Below are 15,354 nucleotides of genomic sequence, written 5' to 3'. Positions count from 1 at the left end.
TTATTTTTCATTCGTAATTATTGCTTCTTCCTAATTGTCATCGTTGTTACCAAGTTGTTAAGATCTTAATGCTTAGAACTAGTGAAAACACAAAGGATCGTAAATATCTTCCTCTTGGCAAAGTAAATTGTATGCGCGCGTCAGTCGAACTCGAATATAAAAACTGCATTATTCGACAGTCTTAAATTAGAATTGATGTTGTTTTCACGAAGGACGTGTCATGAGATTACGTAATTTCGAGACATGTGTGCGCTCGAAATTTCAAACACGTGTAATCGCCGTATCGTAACGTAACGTAACGTAATAAGTTATCCAATTTGTTAAAAGGGCGGGTAAAAAGCCGCGGACGGATCGAAAGTCGTCGAGGAAACGATCGAATTCGACCAGGCACAATTAACGAAATTGGGTCAGTTACTACCTGCCGCATTGGGCCCACCGGTGTTATCCCGCCTTTCCGTACGGCATTACCGCATTACCGATTCACGAGCGCTACGCCGGGCACTTTCTCCGACCAAGTGCCAGCACGCGTATTACATAACGTCGCTCACCACGCCTCGTCCAGCCAACCGGCCGACACACGCACCAGGCATCGGGCGGCCAGTCGACTCACGCGCGCATCGCAAATGTAATACGCGCGTAACGCGTAAAGGTGTGCGTTGCGTTATAGCCCGGGAACCCCGGCCGAACCAGATTCGCGCAATACCGCGCGAACCTTGATCCACTTACCGGTCTGGCGTGGTCTCTCCGCACTGTTTCGTGTATTTCTCGCCCACCTCTGGGTATTCCGCCTGTTTTGGTAACGAATCAAACTTGGAGAGAAGTCCTCAGGAATTCTCCAATTAGTTTATCCGGGTATGAAATATAATTACATCGCGCACTTAGGTAAGGCTGGATATGGGAGCCTGGAAAGGAATCAAACCTGGAATTTAAACGACATATAGAAATATACTGCGATAATTTGATCTTTTATTATTAAAAAAGAAACATGTATCACATTTTTTATATGGTATTATTTGAAGGCACTTTTAGTGTTTCAATTGTAAAATTTTTATTCTGAGTACCGTATAACTCGGTTGAACCACAAATAATTTGAGCTCCTAGAAAATCACTAGGAAATGCCTATATCTTATATAAAAACATATTGTAAATCTTCTGTTGCGCCTCATGTAAAGCAAACTGCGCAAAGTGCCTTGTGACCTGACGCTATTTTTACGCCTTAAACGTTAGAGCACATAAATATCTGAGGGTTCCTCTTTTTTAACAATTCACAACAAATAAATTACTTTCGCTTATTGCTAAGAAACGAGTTTCGTACAATACACCTTCAGCTATAACTTAAAATACAAACACATTTTTGTTGAAATATTAAAGGAAAAAAAAAACAAAAAAAAAATGTAACTATCACTGCTGACTGAGGCCTCTTCTCTCTGGTGGTTGTAATCTAAAAAAAGAAACATATTTATTCAAAATATTGTACTGTATAATGCACGATTCCTGAAATTATTAAATTAATATACTACAAGTTTTATGGAACAAAAAATCTATTTATTATTTTAAATAGAAACAAAATAATAAACACTGTTCCATTATTATAAATATTTTTTTGATCCCTAAAATTGTTGAGTCAATATATTACAAGTTTTATGATATTAAAAAATTTATTATTTTTAATGGAAACGAAATAATAAACATTGTTCTATTATAATTATAATAAATTTCTTATAATATTTTATATTTATTATAATTTCTTATAATTATAATAAATAAAGTTCTATTATAATAAATATTTTTTTGATAAAAATTTCTACTTACTGATGAATCGTTACGTAATCCTCAGCAAGAATGTGCGACGTGTCTAGAGGTGTAAGAAAAGCGTATTGACTTCGCGGATGCGATCTAGTGTGATCTAAAAGGATATCCATTATCACCCGTCGGTTTACTTTGTCCTAAAAATAAACAAGGTTATTTTCTTATGCAACACATTTAATAGATAAAAAAATACAATAGCATACCATAAATACATCGAATTCATCAAGAAAGTAGAATGGTAGTTGAATGCAATCCCAGAGAGCTAAGATAAACGCGACGGTCGAGTAAGATCGTTCGCCTCCCGAGAGCGATCTGGTATCGTTGCCCGTCTTTTTATCGTCCCGTGCACTCACGTGTAAGTCAAGCACTTTGTTTACATGATCGATTTTTACTTTGCCCTGATAGACAAGAAATAGAAAAATATAAATAACAAAAATTGACGGAATATAATTTTTAAAAATATTTGTCTATAGCTGTATGGCTATACCTTACCTTGTACTGTCTTAAAGAAAGCACGTCGGTGAAAGATCTCTGCACGTAAGCACTGTACATCTCTCTCAATTGGAGAAACATTTTTTGTCGTTTCTTTACTCGCTCGATGTGTTTCTATCAAGTATATGAATGTATCACAAAATATTTCTTCAAGTAAAATAGTCCATCAAAATTATACAGATAATTTACTTACTTCACAACTTTGTTTCAAATGAGCTGCGAACTCGATGTTTACCCCATATTTTTGCTCTTTTTCTTGTAGTTGCTGCCGTAATTCGTCCACACAGCCGAATTGATTTTCTACCTCGCGAATCTTATCTTGTAATTCAGTTAGTAAAGTTTTTATTTGATTCTTCGACCTGTAAACGCAAAAGTACCAAAAAATTGTAAGAGATGTCAAAGCAATGTGTATCAGTAAGATAAATAAAACATATTTTTATAGAATGTTTTTATAAAATGAGAATTTTTGCATATCACGTCATTTTATAATGCTAACCTGGTAGTATTTATTCTAGGACATTTTTCAGTGGCGTTGGAGACAGCTTTATTCGTAGCTCTCTCTTGCATTTCAAATTCCCCACTTGTACATTGTATAGATTGCCGAATTTCCTGTAACTTTCGAGTGGCACGTTGACACGCGTGCCGATGTCGTTCTTTCTCCTGTGTAAGCTCTCTTATTTGATCCTATGCAAAGATATACATAAAATATTAATTATTGATTAGTCTGTTAACAATACTATACAGATGGATAAAACGTAAACATACTTTAAAAGGATCAATCACTGTGTTTAAATTATGCCTCAAGTCCCTGCAACGCTTAACTTCGTTGTCGAGAGACTGAACGTTCTTCTGAAGTTCTTTTGTACTCTCAGCTAAAAGCTTTTCCGCGGCATTTTCCTGCGCTAATTTCTTTTCCAATTCCGCGGCTTCATTTCGCTATAAATAATAATTATAATAATGTATCTATGTTGTCCATACCAAAGCACTTTACTGTTTTTCTTTAAAAAAACAAAAAAAATTATATATATATATAATTGTGATTACTCACGAAAACATCAGCAGAAGTGGCTTCAGTCGAACCAATTTTATCTTTCAATTCATTAATAAAATTTGTGCATTCACTTTGTGCGGACATTAATTTGCGGACTGTTGTGTTTACATTATTTAATTCGGAATTAGTGCGTTTTATTTTTTCACATACAGCGTTATAAGCCGTAGTAACTTCTTGCTTTTTGTTTTCCGCTGTCTGAAGTTCTTCCTTCAGTGTTCTACGTAAAAAATTAATATAAATTGCATTAAATTTTCTTTTACACATATGGAATAAAATTATTGAATAAAATTTATATATTATTCCAAATTAGATTAAATTGTCGTACTTACTGCATCGCTTCCGTAGTAGAAACTTGAAGGTACTTAGCGCGCGTACACTTTCCGCCATAAGTTCTATAATTTGGATCAGGAAAGTATGTGTCACCATTTAGATTAAACGCTCTCTTACAATTTTTTGGCACTCTTGACGCGTTTGACATTATCATACAGGCTTCATCATTTGTCGGTATAAGAAGTACACATTCAATTTCGCGTTGATCAATCAGGCAATTAGCTATAACAGGATCTTCTATAACCATCGCTTCCAAGAGATTAGAATAATTTGGTGACCGTGTACAGTGGCGTGTAACATCATGCACCTGTAAAATGTTTAAAACGACTGTTAATTATGTATGTTATTAAAGATAAAATTAGCATATTTAATTGCCATTTGTTAAACTTACTTGTTCAAGAAGTTAAATAAAAATATTAAATATCAATATTTATATATAAAATATTAACTCTTTCTATTCTCAAATATTTCAATTTTTAATCTAAAATATTTTAATTTCAAGATATTGAAATGAAAATTACATTCTCTCTTACCTGGTTAAAAAATTTGCTGGATATTATTTGGAGGCTACTCTCGTTATTATAGAAAATTTCTTTCATAATACTACTTAACAATTTGGCATCCTGACTATTATCTACACAGAACGAACTAAGAAAGCCTTTACCGAGAAAATATTCTACTGCCGGTGCCCAAGCGGCGTCTTTCATTTTTATGAAAGCACCTACAAGATCATATAATTTATAGTACAATTTATCGTATAATAAAACTAAAAATAATTTTAATTTTAAAATGATTTCACATACCAATAGGACCACGTGGTTTTTTCTGGAATCGGTTTTTTCTATATTCCTCCTCGATTCTCTTCAACAAACGCAATATGTTCGGTCCAAATACACTCAATGCGTTGTCCGACTGTTGCTCGACTGCGTTCAACTCCCTTTTGATCTTACCTTTAATTTATATTTCATAAAATAAAATGTATTCTTTTTCTTACCTTAAGTCAAGTATGTGAGTACAGCCTATTATATTTATTATACTTATTTAATTTATTATTGACTTACTTATATGTCTGTTGCAATTCTCCATTTCATTTCTGGTGTAATTTACTTCTTGCATAAGTCGCACCTTATCAGCTTCTAAATGCATCAATTCGGTTTGCTTGGTGCGTAACGAGGCATCATATTCATCCAGTTTTTCCTCTAACTTTGCTAAACGTTCCTTCATTTCTTTTTTCTTGTTGTGTTCTTCATCGTTGCAGCTGCAAAAAACATACAAGGTACAATATATTATTATAAATTTAAAGAAACAAAAACAATGTTATAAAAATAATATTTTACCTTTCTAACTTTTGAATTTCCTTTTTCAGCAAATTAATATCATCTTCTAATCGTTTTATTTTATGTGTCACAGAACGCCATTCACGTTGTTTATTATTGTATGCTTCATTCGCAGTCGAATGTTTTTCTTTTGCACTTTTATAAGCTTCGCTACTATCTGTTACTTCCTGTTCTGCTTGCTGAATTTTTTCCTTTATTTCTCTATGATATATAAAAATACACGAGATAAGATAACTGCAAACGAAGCACGCACTGCAATGATGCACTTTGGTGCTCACAGCACTTGTAAGCATTATTTGTCCTTGTATAATACTGAGAATAAAATAATACTTATAAGCGCTTATAGCACGTGAGCGTCCAAACTAAATATACCCAATATATGATGACTAATAGCTTTTTTTTACAATAGTTACAATGCACTATACATGTTAAAATTACTAATGCATAATGATAACTTTAGAAAATAAATTCTATTAACCTTATTTCAATTACAACTCTTCATTTATTAATAATTCTTACTTGATTTTTGCATCAATTTCTGCATCCTTTGTTGTAATAGATAATTCTGAATTTTGAAGCTCTTTCAAATTATCTTCATACATCTTTAAAGTCTCTTGTATCTTATTTAGTTTAGTTTCTTCCACAATCGCCTAAATGATAAAACTGTTATTTCAAAAATTACTTTGGTAATTATTTTTTTCAAACTGCAACTCACCGTAGCCCACACAAGTTCCTTTTCAAGATCATTTAATTCTCGCCGTGATTCATCTACTTCTTCTAATCTGTGTATACTTTCCTTCAATCTCTGTATTTCTTCTCTTATTTGTGACAAAGCCTGAAATGCAATCCAAGATGAGAATGATTGTTTACTATAAAATATAAAATAAAAATTTAGCAAACATACCATGGAATATTGCTTTAATTTAGCATACTCTTCTTCACATATGTTGAGAGCTTCTTTATAATTACTTTCAATGGCATCCAAGAGAGTAGCTTTCATAAACAGATTATACTTTTCCTCAGGCTTAGAGGTAACTAGAAATGTTCTTGAAACATCCTGATTCAAAACAGATATTGGATTATCAATCTGTATATTCATCGTTGTTACAATATTATCCAATTCCTCTCGTTTTGAAGAAATAATTTCTCCTGCAAGTGATATAGTTATTATAAATTTCAGTAAGTGTACATATGTATACAAGCATTGCAAGCATTAAAATTGAAATTCACATTCTATATACCTCTCCAATTTTTAATCTTATATGATGACGAGTTACGACCAATGATTCGTACAATTGTAATTGTATCACCATAAATATCAGGCTTGTAAGCAGCGTCTCCCTTATTAACTAAAGTTATCTCTACAGTAGTGTTGTTTTTGCCTTTCTTGATGAACTCTAAAAAATGCCATAACAAGTTATTCATATATTATTGAATTATACCATAATATATATAAAATAAAAAAAAAGATAAATAATGTAGTGACAACAATTTTTAACCTTTAACAGAGGTTCCTCTGCTTGTAACATTTGCTCTCGCACCAAGTCCTATAGTCAATGCAGTCAATATAGCGCTTTTGCCACTGCCATTGCGTCCCACGATAAAATTAACATTCTGATTCAATGTTATTTCCAATGCATCATGACACATAAAATTATAAAGGCGAATCTTTGCCACTTTTCCAGCAGTATACTGAAACAAACATGATGACAAATATTCACAAAATTTGTTAGATTATAATAATTTAAGACAAAATTGATAGGCTCATTTATATAAAAAATTGAGATTTGATTTAAGATTGGTAGGTTCTAAGCTTTAGGATTAAACTCAAAAACTGATCTACAATATACTCGTTATCCGTTTCTCAATTTTAGCCTTTTCTCGCACTATTTTATCGATAATTGTATTTTTCATTTTTTTTCATCATCAAGCTTGTAAACTCTTATCTTGCCAATTGATAAAGCACGAGGTTGGTTCGAGTTGCTTGAAAAAATTTTTGCACCTGAGATGAGATAAATATATTCGACCGTAAGAAAGAAAGAGACGACGAAGAAATTAATGTAAAAAGGGCAACAACACAAAGAGGCCTATTGTATGTATATGCAATAGATGAAAAGCAAGAAACAAGTATGACATTGTAGATTAACTTTTATAGGTTTTCTAAGAATTGTATTTGAAGTTGTAGATTGTTTTGAAGCTTAGTTGAAGTTCAATTAATTTTAAGTTTTTTCGATTAGTTGTGACTGGCATACAAGGTACCTCTTCGCTTTGTTCGTCAATGTCATCCTCGACGTGCTTGGAACGTTTGGCCTGGTGCTCGTCGGTCTTTTCGGACGCTTTCCTCCGTCGAGTCTGAGTGTCATCATACTCCATGCAATCCATGTTTCCCACGACGTTAATCGACGAATTGTATTTAAACGGAAAATACTCGCATATTCATCCTGCCGTTCAAATCCTATCGCCGTGACGCCGCTGTTGAAATAACGCTAACCCCACGGGAATCCGTCGTTGAGCCTCTCGTCGTGAATTTGTCGTCGAAAAGAGAGTTCGTCAAGTAACTTGCATCACTCAGTGATCCATCGTGCCCGATGGCGAAACGATCGAAATCCATGCGACGAGCTTTTCTATCCGTTGTGGAAAAGTTCCCGTTCGTGCCTGTCCGTGCCCGTCTGTGCTTGTGCTATCCGTTCCCGCCAGACCGTTGGCGATTGTTCTCTTCTCTTTTTCGAAGCGCGTCCTTGAACACGTTTTCCACGTTCCTAAACGCATCCCGAGACGGCCCGCGCGCTGATTGGCTGACTCCGCGCTCGTGCATTTATGTCCGCCATAAAATGGCGAACACACATCCAGGGCACGTATTACGCATTTGTTCGGAATCGATTCCAATCGGAATTATTCCGTTTTTCCCTAAATTTCTATTGTGTTTTCTAGGAAAAACGGAATAATTCCGATCGGAATCGATTCCGAACAAATGCATAATACGTGCCCAGGGGTCCAATTTTTGAAAACATGTGAATTTCTTACGTATACGAAAACGACAAAATAGCCAATGGAAAAATATCATCGAATAATTCCATTGGTTATTCTGTTATTTTCGTATACGAAAGTTATTCGCATGTTTTCAAGAATAGGGAAGCTATTCTGTATAGTCGTGAGCTAAAAGGTTGCAACACATTTTCTTCGATTGTTTTTAAAATGTAGACTTGCTCATCAAACGGCGAACGTCATTGGTTCTTACCTGTGGATCCGACCAATTAAGCATCAAATCATCTACCATAAAAAAAAATGTGTTGCAACCTTTTAGCTCACGACTATACACGCTTTTTGTTCTTAACGATAGTTGTCGGTGTCGTTGCGCAGCTTTTTCCCTTGTAAAACATCTGCGCAACGACACCGACAACTATCGCTATGTAAGAATAAAAAGCGTGTATTGTACAGAATTGCACCCCAGAAGTGCGATTTTCTAACTCGTTATGTTGTCGTTATGTGTTCAGAACGACAAAAAGCTGCGTTGCGCAGCTTTTCTATTATGTATAATATCTGCGCAACGACACTGTAACCGAATTGTCATAACGAGTTAGGGAATCCCACAGGAAGCTTTCCAGCAAGAGATACAAAAAAAGAAACACACAGGAGTCATTTTGTCTTTGTCTCTCACCGAATATCAAACAGAGTGCTGATTTATGTCTCTTGCTGGAAAGTTCCTACAATAAACTATAAATCGTAAAGTTTATTTTACAATTTACGTCGGATGTCAGTGTTACAAGCTGTAAGTCGTAAGAATTGACCAATCACAGTCGAATATTCTTCTCACATTCGATTGCGGTTGGTATTTCAGCGTATACATATTTCTAATTACATTTTTATATTATACAATTGTATTGTTGGAATGGAAGAAGTTCAGACAAATGGATCAATAGCAACTTCAACTAAATGGCCTCGATTAACTTAACCAATGATCAATTCAACTAAAACAGAATTTATAACTACTATACCTCGTTGCCTTCGTTTTTTCTTTTCGTCCATTTTCTTTTCCGCGAATTATAACTTATGTAAAATAGATACAACACTTTAATAATTAGGTAATTTTTAAATTAAAATTACTAAAAAATTAGATTAAAGATGATCAGTTTTAAATTTTGCAGTTGATCAGAGTTGGTGATCAGACTCATTAGACCGATATCCTAAATATTGTATAAGTTAATCGAAATTTGTTCGAAGTCACTTCAATTTACAGAGATTAGATGATTCGATAGTTGAAGAAACCAGTTATTCGTCTTCCTGTCGCTATCACTGGGGTCGAGTTCGGTGGGGTGCGTAACATAGTGGCACCTGTCGCGTTAGTACCACCTGTTATGTCGTCGTGTCATTAAAGCCGCGTTCCTGTATCCCGGTCGAGCGCGAAGAAAGCGTCGAACGCGCATGCGCGTCGTTGATATGTGTGTCCAGATTCGCTTCGTCTCGCTCGCCGCCGCTTTCGCTCACTCTCACTCGCTCCCACTTCACGTGTATATGATACCACTCCAGTGTCCGCAGGATCCCACGCCACCACGGTGCAGTGCCGGATTTGCTTTCAGCGTGGCCCGGGCCGTTAGCGAATATGCACTTTCCTTGGCTCTTTAAATATTTCAATTTATTTTCATATATTTTTATTTTAACTAAATAGAAAGCAAGTAATTTATAGATACGCACATTTGCAAAATTGTGCCAGATGATACAGCAGTGCTTTAAACTGTAAAACTCGCTTTTGTAGTTTGCGTGAAAACAGTTATAAACAATTGTAACGATTCGGTTAATTGGCTTTCGAAAAAGGAAATGTAGTCCGAGGTTGCAAAACATCCTTTGAACGTTTGTATGCAACATTCTGAGAACACTTTTAATAAAATAATATTCCCCGAACATTTGTAACGTCCATCAAACATCGTGAACATCGTGAACATCTCTTAAACAACTCCATTTTTAAATTATCTTTTAAATTATCTCATAAACACGAAGATAAATTTTTAGCAAACATACCAATTTTCGTCAGGGACGCGGAATTTTTAAGTGTCTTTATTTCTCGTGGCGACAGCCTTGGCCCCCTTGTCGCGCCCGCGACTTTATGTGGCCGAGCCGCTCCTGCCGCTCCTCGTTCCCTCCCACTACACGGAGCCCCCGCGTACCGGTCGCAGTCCCTTTAAAATTTGAATCACTGTCGGTTAGTGAGTCCGGTCCAGTCGTGACGGTGAGTACTCCGTGCGGGCGGCGCAAGTGCGCATCCATTCGATCTTTGGTTGAGCAATCGGCGCATGAGGCGGATCCGCGTATCCGCTAGATCCGGGTTCGCGACGACGATCGGCGGGCGACCTGTTGATTCCCACGAGGATCGCCGCGTGACGCGAGGTAAGTCTGTGGGATAACTGCGATACCGACCCGAAATTCCAAGGGAAGGGGGAGAACCCCGAGGTCCTCTCGCGACTCGTGAAATCGTTCTCATCGCAGCACGGACGAACGTCCGGTCGCGAACGATGTCGGAGACGAGCGGGGACAGCATCAAGTACAAGTGGACTCCGGAGAGCACCGCGCTGCTCGTCTCGGTGTGGTCCGACCGGCAGGTGCAGAAGCAGCTCGAATATGCTGCCCGGCCGCAGATGATCTGGGAGAGCATGGCGCGTTACATGAAGAAGAAGGGTTACAACGTCACGGGCAAGCAATGCCGATCGCGCATGAAGCAGGTCCTGGTGTGCTACCGCGAAGCCAAGCGAGTAGGCACCCGCGCTGGCGTGGAACAGTACTACGAGACCATCGACCGGGTGCTGAGAAGCAAACGTCTGGACACCAACATCAACGTCGGCGCGGACACCGTGGGTGAGTGGGAACTCGTTGGTCGTGGAGCAACTCAGTCTGAGACTCCAAAATGTAAAAGATATCTAAAGGACATCTAACAGGTGTTCCTTAGACTTTTATGGTGTTCGTCAAGCTTTGTATTTTAAAATACAGAGAGGTATATGATTTGATATTATTTCTTGATTTTTGTTAGATGCAATTGTGAAGTCACCTCCGAAGGATGTGAAGACCAACAAGAATCTGCAGATGAGACTGAAGGTTCAGGAACCTGTGCAATCTCTCTTTCGAACGGAGGCTTTGTCTCCCACATGGATAGTGGGCTGTAAGGCATTTTGTTTGCCCTCTGTAGAGAATCTCATTTATTTCCAGTGCCAGATTTCATGGTTTTTTCTTCTTTGCAGGTGAGAATGAGTATCCAGATTCACCCGAGTCGAACGAGACCATAATAGCCAAGCCGCACCGAGTCTTCTCCCCTACGAGAGACGTCGCCATAAACACTGGCGAGCGTTTCATTCACATTGGCAATCGAGCGGTACAGACAAATCCGATAGAGAAGCCGATACGCGAGGACTATCGGCAGAACATACTGACTTCTTTCCCATACGGAGAGATCCCGTATCAGAACACAGTGCAGAACGTGCAGAATCAGATTATTCAGGAGAACATGCAACAACATCAAAATATCCAGCAACAAAATTATACCGGGTGGAATCAGTTGCCGCAGCACAATGTGCCAGTGAACAATCAGCTCGGCTTCCAGCAGAACGTGCGCAATCTCAACCAGCAGTACTTGCCGAACGGGATGACACAGAACAACATGATGCAGAATCCTAACGTGGAAAATATTGCGCGTCAACAAAATCAGCTGCACCGAGGTGCGCTGTACGCGGGTAATCAAGCGATGCCGCAGGAGCCGCGTAAGGTCACTTACGCGCAAAACTTGACTACGTACAGACAGTATCAAGACATCGGGCCTCGTTTAACTTGTACGGCGAACGTCCTCTCAAACGGATCGCCGGACTACTCGCCGGACGTGTCGCAGAACTTGAACGATGCTTTCTGTGAGTCAAAGAGCGATGACAAGTCGCATAACTTGAACGAGACGTACAGCCGACCCACGGACAATCCTCTGCAGGCGGATATTACTGTCGTGACGAACAATGCGACTTGTAACGATGATAGTTTGTTGCTGGACTTCTTGTTGGAATCACCCTCTCCACCTCCGGAGAACGGCGGAAAGTCGCGGGACAGCGCCGTGAACACGGACGAGATGCCGAGCGCACCGTTTAGAAAAAAGAAGGCGCAGAAATTGGAGCAACTTATGCTCAACGCAATTAATTCTCAAAATGAAGTTGTCAATAAGGTAGAGCATTATTTGAAATATCATTTGTTATGAATATTATTATCTAAAACTTGATTATAGAACTTGATCGAATTTTCGAGTACACTATCTATAAGGTTTCTTTTTATTAAATTTTATACTTCTTGTGTTTTTTTTATATTATATTAATACATTATAATTTTCTTGTCTCATTTTTATTATTTATTTAATATACTTATTTTATATTTCTAAATAATATGGTTTTTATGTTTTTATTTTTCAGATCTTGGCTGCACAGAATGACATGGTCACGCGATTCCTCGATGTAGACAGAGATCGGCAGAATAGACTCGAGAACAGATTGGATCATTTACTAGACGTCGTTCATGCTACAGTACTTAATAAGAATGAAAACCCATCACCGCCACCGATGCCGGAAACTGCGATTACCTCCTTGCTTCCGCCACCGAAGCCTGGAATGGTCCCGCCCAAGTTAGATCTGGTTCCGCCAAAGCCTTGTCGCGTTCCTTGCACGATACCGAATTCAAACATCGAGTTGGTCAATCAGAATCCCATTCTAACTAGACCCGGCGTCGTGTCGCCAATCACCGTCAGTCCAGCAGGCAAAAAGCTCGGCACTATATGGTCGAAATTAGGCCCGGTGTCTACGTCGCCGTTTGTGAAGGCTCAGCAACGACTCGGTTTTCAGCCTGTCTACAACAACAACGACGCACGCACGAAATCGTCAGCGGAGAGACGCATCGCTAGGGAGATAGGTGGAATGCGTATGGACGTGCAAAGCTTGGTCTATGAGACAATGAAGCTGCTGGAAGCGGAACGCGAACTCGAGGCAAAGATAGAAAACGCGCGACTGGAACTAAATATAGGCGAGACTTTGACCGTTCGCAGAAAGCTGTTCACGCAACGAGAACCCACCCCCATTATGATACTAACCGCGGCTTTCTTGGATACCGAGTGTCGCGTCTACGAGCAGGATCCGCCTTATTACGGCACCTGGAATTCGCGAAAGGAGAAACTAAAGTACGAGCGACGGGATAATCTTGTAGCCGGACAGGGTGAGAGCTATGAGCGTATGCGTCAGTTAAATACGGCAATCCGACCCGATTACTTGGGCTGCGAGCCGTGCGATACATCGACTCCGGCAAAATTGCCGTTCAACAATATTGCCAAGAACGCCAATAATGAAGGCGGAGCACCGAAGCCAAGCATTCAGCAGCTTGCGCGACTCGTGATGAACAGCGCGAGATGGCGACATTCCGCTCCGCAGAATTTAGCCTGTCCTGCAGTTCAAACGGTAAATCAAGAAGCTCAGAACGTCGAGTATAACGTGACTCTCACCGCTCCGAAAGCGAACGCGCCTCCACCTTCACCTTCTCCTGAACCGCAAGGATTCGTCAAGGGCTTCGACACGCAACGTAAACTAGGCAGCTATAATGAAGCAGCTTTTGATTGTAGACCTCTGGAAAACGATCTGCGTGGTCAATCCAAATTCCCGATGGGCTTCAGCACTGCTCTGTTAATGGCCAACGATCAAAGAAGCACGACTCTACCGAGGCAGACGAACAGCGGAGTATCTAGAGGATTGGGATTCGGGACTGAGAATCCATTGACCGATCGCAAAAACAATGTCCGTTTCATGGATGAGGCGTTGGCCGAGCTACAACGGATGTGTATCGAGCGTCAGAACACTGATCTGAACGAAGCATTATTGCCTTTTGTGGTGAGTAACGGCAATAGTGCGATAAGCGCACAAAATCGCAATCTGATAGAGCGTTACGTGAGCGACCTGATGTCGAAGAAGACGAAAGACAAGGACTCGGACTCGGACGATGAATATCTCGACACTTCCACCAGTATGCATCCGGCTTGTATGGTGCGCAGAAGCTCGTTGACTTCAAACGGCACAGCGTCGACGGAAACCCGTTCGATGAAAATCGGCAAAGCAGCTAACTGTAGAATAAGTTAAGCGCAGGGAAAGAAGAGAAACATATTTTTTAATAATTTTTTTTACTTGCGCGATCAGTCTTCCTTAATAATTGCTCAAGTGCGTCAGGTTCCTCATCACTTGTTATTTCATGACACGCGTATTGTTTTCAACGTTACACTTTGGTAATTGTAAGATACGTAATCGTCTTATAGTAGCTTATCGCAAAGACGAAAGCTTAAATTGGCGTTACGACTTAATGTTTAATTCTATTAATCCTTAAATACTACCAAATAGAAAATTATAGGTAAATATTGGCAGTACTAGTTACATTTTTGCCAAACACTTAATATTGAATTCTTAGAAATCAAATATTTTGAAAATTTATTCAGGTAATTCAGGTAAATTAATATTTTTCAATTTTCTTCATAAAGAAAAACATGAAAATTACTTGTTGTGAATTTTAATCCAATGTGATAGGGATTAATTACTAATTTAGTATATTAACGATACAATTTAGTTGATTATGTTATTATCATATAGATCTTTGAGGAATAACACATTCCATAGAAATATGTTTTACACATACTAATGATTTGAATTGAGCATACAGTGCAATGATATCTGTTGAAAGTTCTTTTTTTATTGTTTCGATTGTTTTCATTATTTAGTCTTATTATACAATGTTTATCACATTTGTATTATATAGTCTATGCGTACAGTATGCATAATTGTGAGCAAATTGATTAAGCAATTTTATGAGAGAGTATCGCGCAAGATTAAAGAAGAGGAAGTAATTACTTATATCCTTAAATAAGTCGAATTTGTATGGGAGCAATCTCGTATTTTTATATCGTGACTTATGAATTTATACGATTTTGTTATTCTGCGATGTTATCGCAATCACGCATTCATCGCAAAATTTATATATAAGGGAAAGAAATGGTTTATCGCCTTTATTTTAATGTGCCAAATTAGCGATGTGCAAATTGAATTTCATTTATAAACAAGTGCCTTATTAATAAAGAATTTCATCTATATTTACTAACTCGTATTCCTTACATTTCCATTTGCTATAAAAAATATCAGTACATGAAATGTTTTGTACATCTGACACAAAATAATGATGTATTTCACAGAAGAACAATTAAAATTTTTTTTTAATTTTAAAGATATTAATGAAGATTTAAAATCTTACCAAATGAAGCAAAATCACTGCAAGGAGAGGATCGATTTTTTTAAT

General features: G+C 38.1%; 2 protein-coding genes across 2 annotated transcripts; one reads left to right on the top strand and one right to left on the bottom strand.

The window, feature by feature from the left end:
* Positions 1–946: 946 nt before the first annotated feature.
* Positions 947–7,752, bottom strand: LOC105207477 (structural maintenance of chromosomes protein 6). The gene is made up of 19 exons (XM_026138578.2): positions 7,279–7,752; positions 6,519–6,711; positions 6,261–6,416; positions 5,924–6,168; positions 5,735–5,854; positions 5,539–5,669; positions 5,020–5,220; positions 4,744–4,940; positions 4,486–4,632; positions 4,216–4,403; positions 3,682–3,989; positions 3,350–3,569; positions 3,067–3,237; positions 2,798–2,985; positions 2,495–2,660; positions 2,302–2,415; positions 2,013–2,207; positions 1,813–1,946; positions 947–1,441 (listed from the first exon to the last, which is right to left on the bottom strand). Exons 1-19 carry the CDS (start codon positions 7,399–7,401, stop codon positions 1,402–1,404), a joined length of 3,237 nt encoding a protein of 1,078 aa, XP_025994363.1. The 5' UTR covers positions 7,402–7,752; the 3' UTR covers positions 947–1,401.
* A 2,413-nt stretch (positions 7,753–10,165) lies between these two features.
* LOC105207462 lies at positions 10,166–15,155 on the top strand. Its single transcript, XM_011176916.3, has 5 exons — positions 10,166–10,401; positions 10,501–10,866; positions 11,039–11,167; positions 11,247–12,208; positions 12,450–15,155. The coding sequence occupies exons 1-5, from the start codon at positions 10,308–10,310 to the stop codon at positions 14,151–14,153; spliced, it is 3,255 nt and encodes a 1,084-aa protein (XP_011175218.2). The 5' UTR covers positions 10,166–10,307; the 3' UTR covers positions 14,154–15,155.
* The last annotated feature ends 199 nt before the right edge of the window (positions 15,156–15,354 follow it).

Source organism: Solenopsis invicta, chromosome 6 (genome assembly GCF_016802725.1).
Source record: "Solenopsis invicta isolate M01_SB chromosome 6, UNIL_Sinv_3.0, whole genome shotgun sequence".
Lineage (NCBI taxonomy): Eukaryota > Metazoa > Arthropoda > Insecta > Hymenoptera > Formicidae > Solenopsis > Solenopsis invicta.
This window is presented reverse-complemented; position numbering and strand designations above follow the sequence as displayed.

Bases quoted from the DNA above. Each gene is read 5' to 3' on its own strand.
- LOC105207462 (XM_011176916.3), top strand. From the start codon at position 10,308: ATGAGGCGGATCCGCGTATCCGCTAGATCCGGGTTCGCGACGACGATC. The intron at 11,168-11,246 runs GTAAGGCATTTT...TCTTCTTTGCAG, and splicing joins TCCCACATGGATAGTGGGCT to GTGAGAATGAGTATCCAGAT. The intron at 12,209-12,449 runs GTAGAGCATTAT...TTTATTTTTCAG, and splicing joins AAAATGAAGTTGTCAATAAG to ATCTTGGCTGCACAGAATGA.
- LOC105207477 (XM_026138578.2), bottom strand. From the start codon at position 7,401: ATGGATTGCATGGAGTATGATGACACTCAGACTCGACGGAGGAAAGCG. The intron at 4,941-5,019 runs GTAAAATATTAT...TGTTTTTTGCAG, and splicing joins GAAATTCAAAAGTTAGAAAG to CTGCAACGATGAAGAACACA. The intron at 2,986-3,066 runs GTATGTTTACGT...ATCTTTGCATAG, and splicing joins CAGTGATTGATCCTTTTAAA to GATCAAATAAGAGAGCTTAC.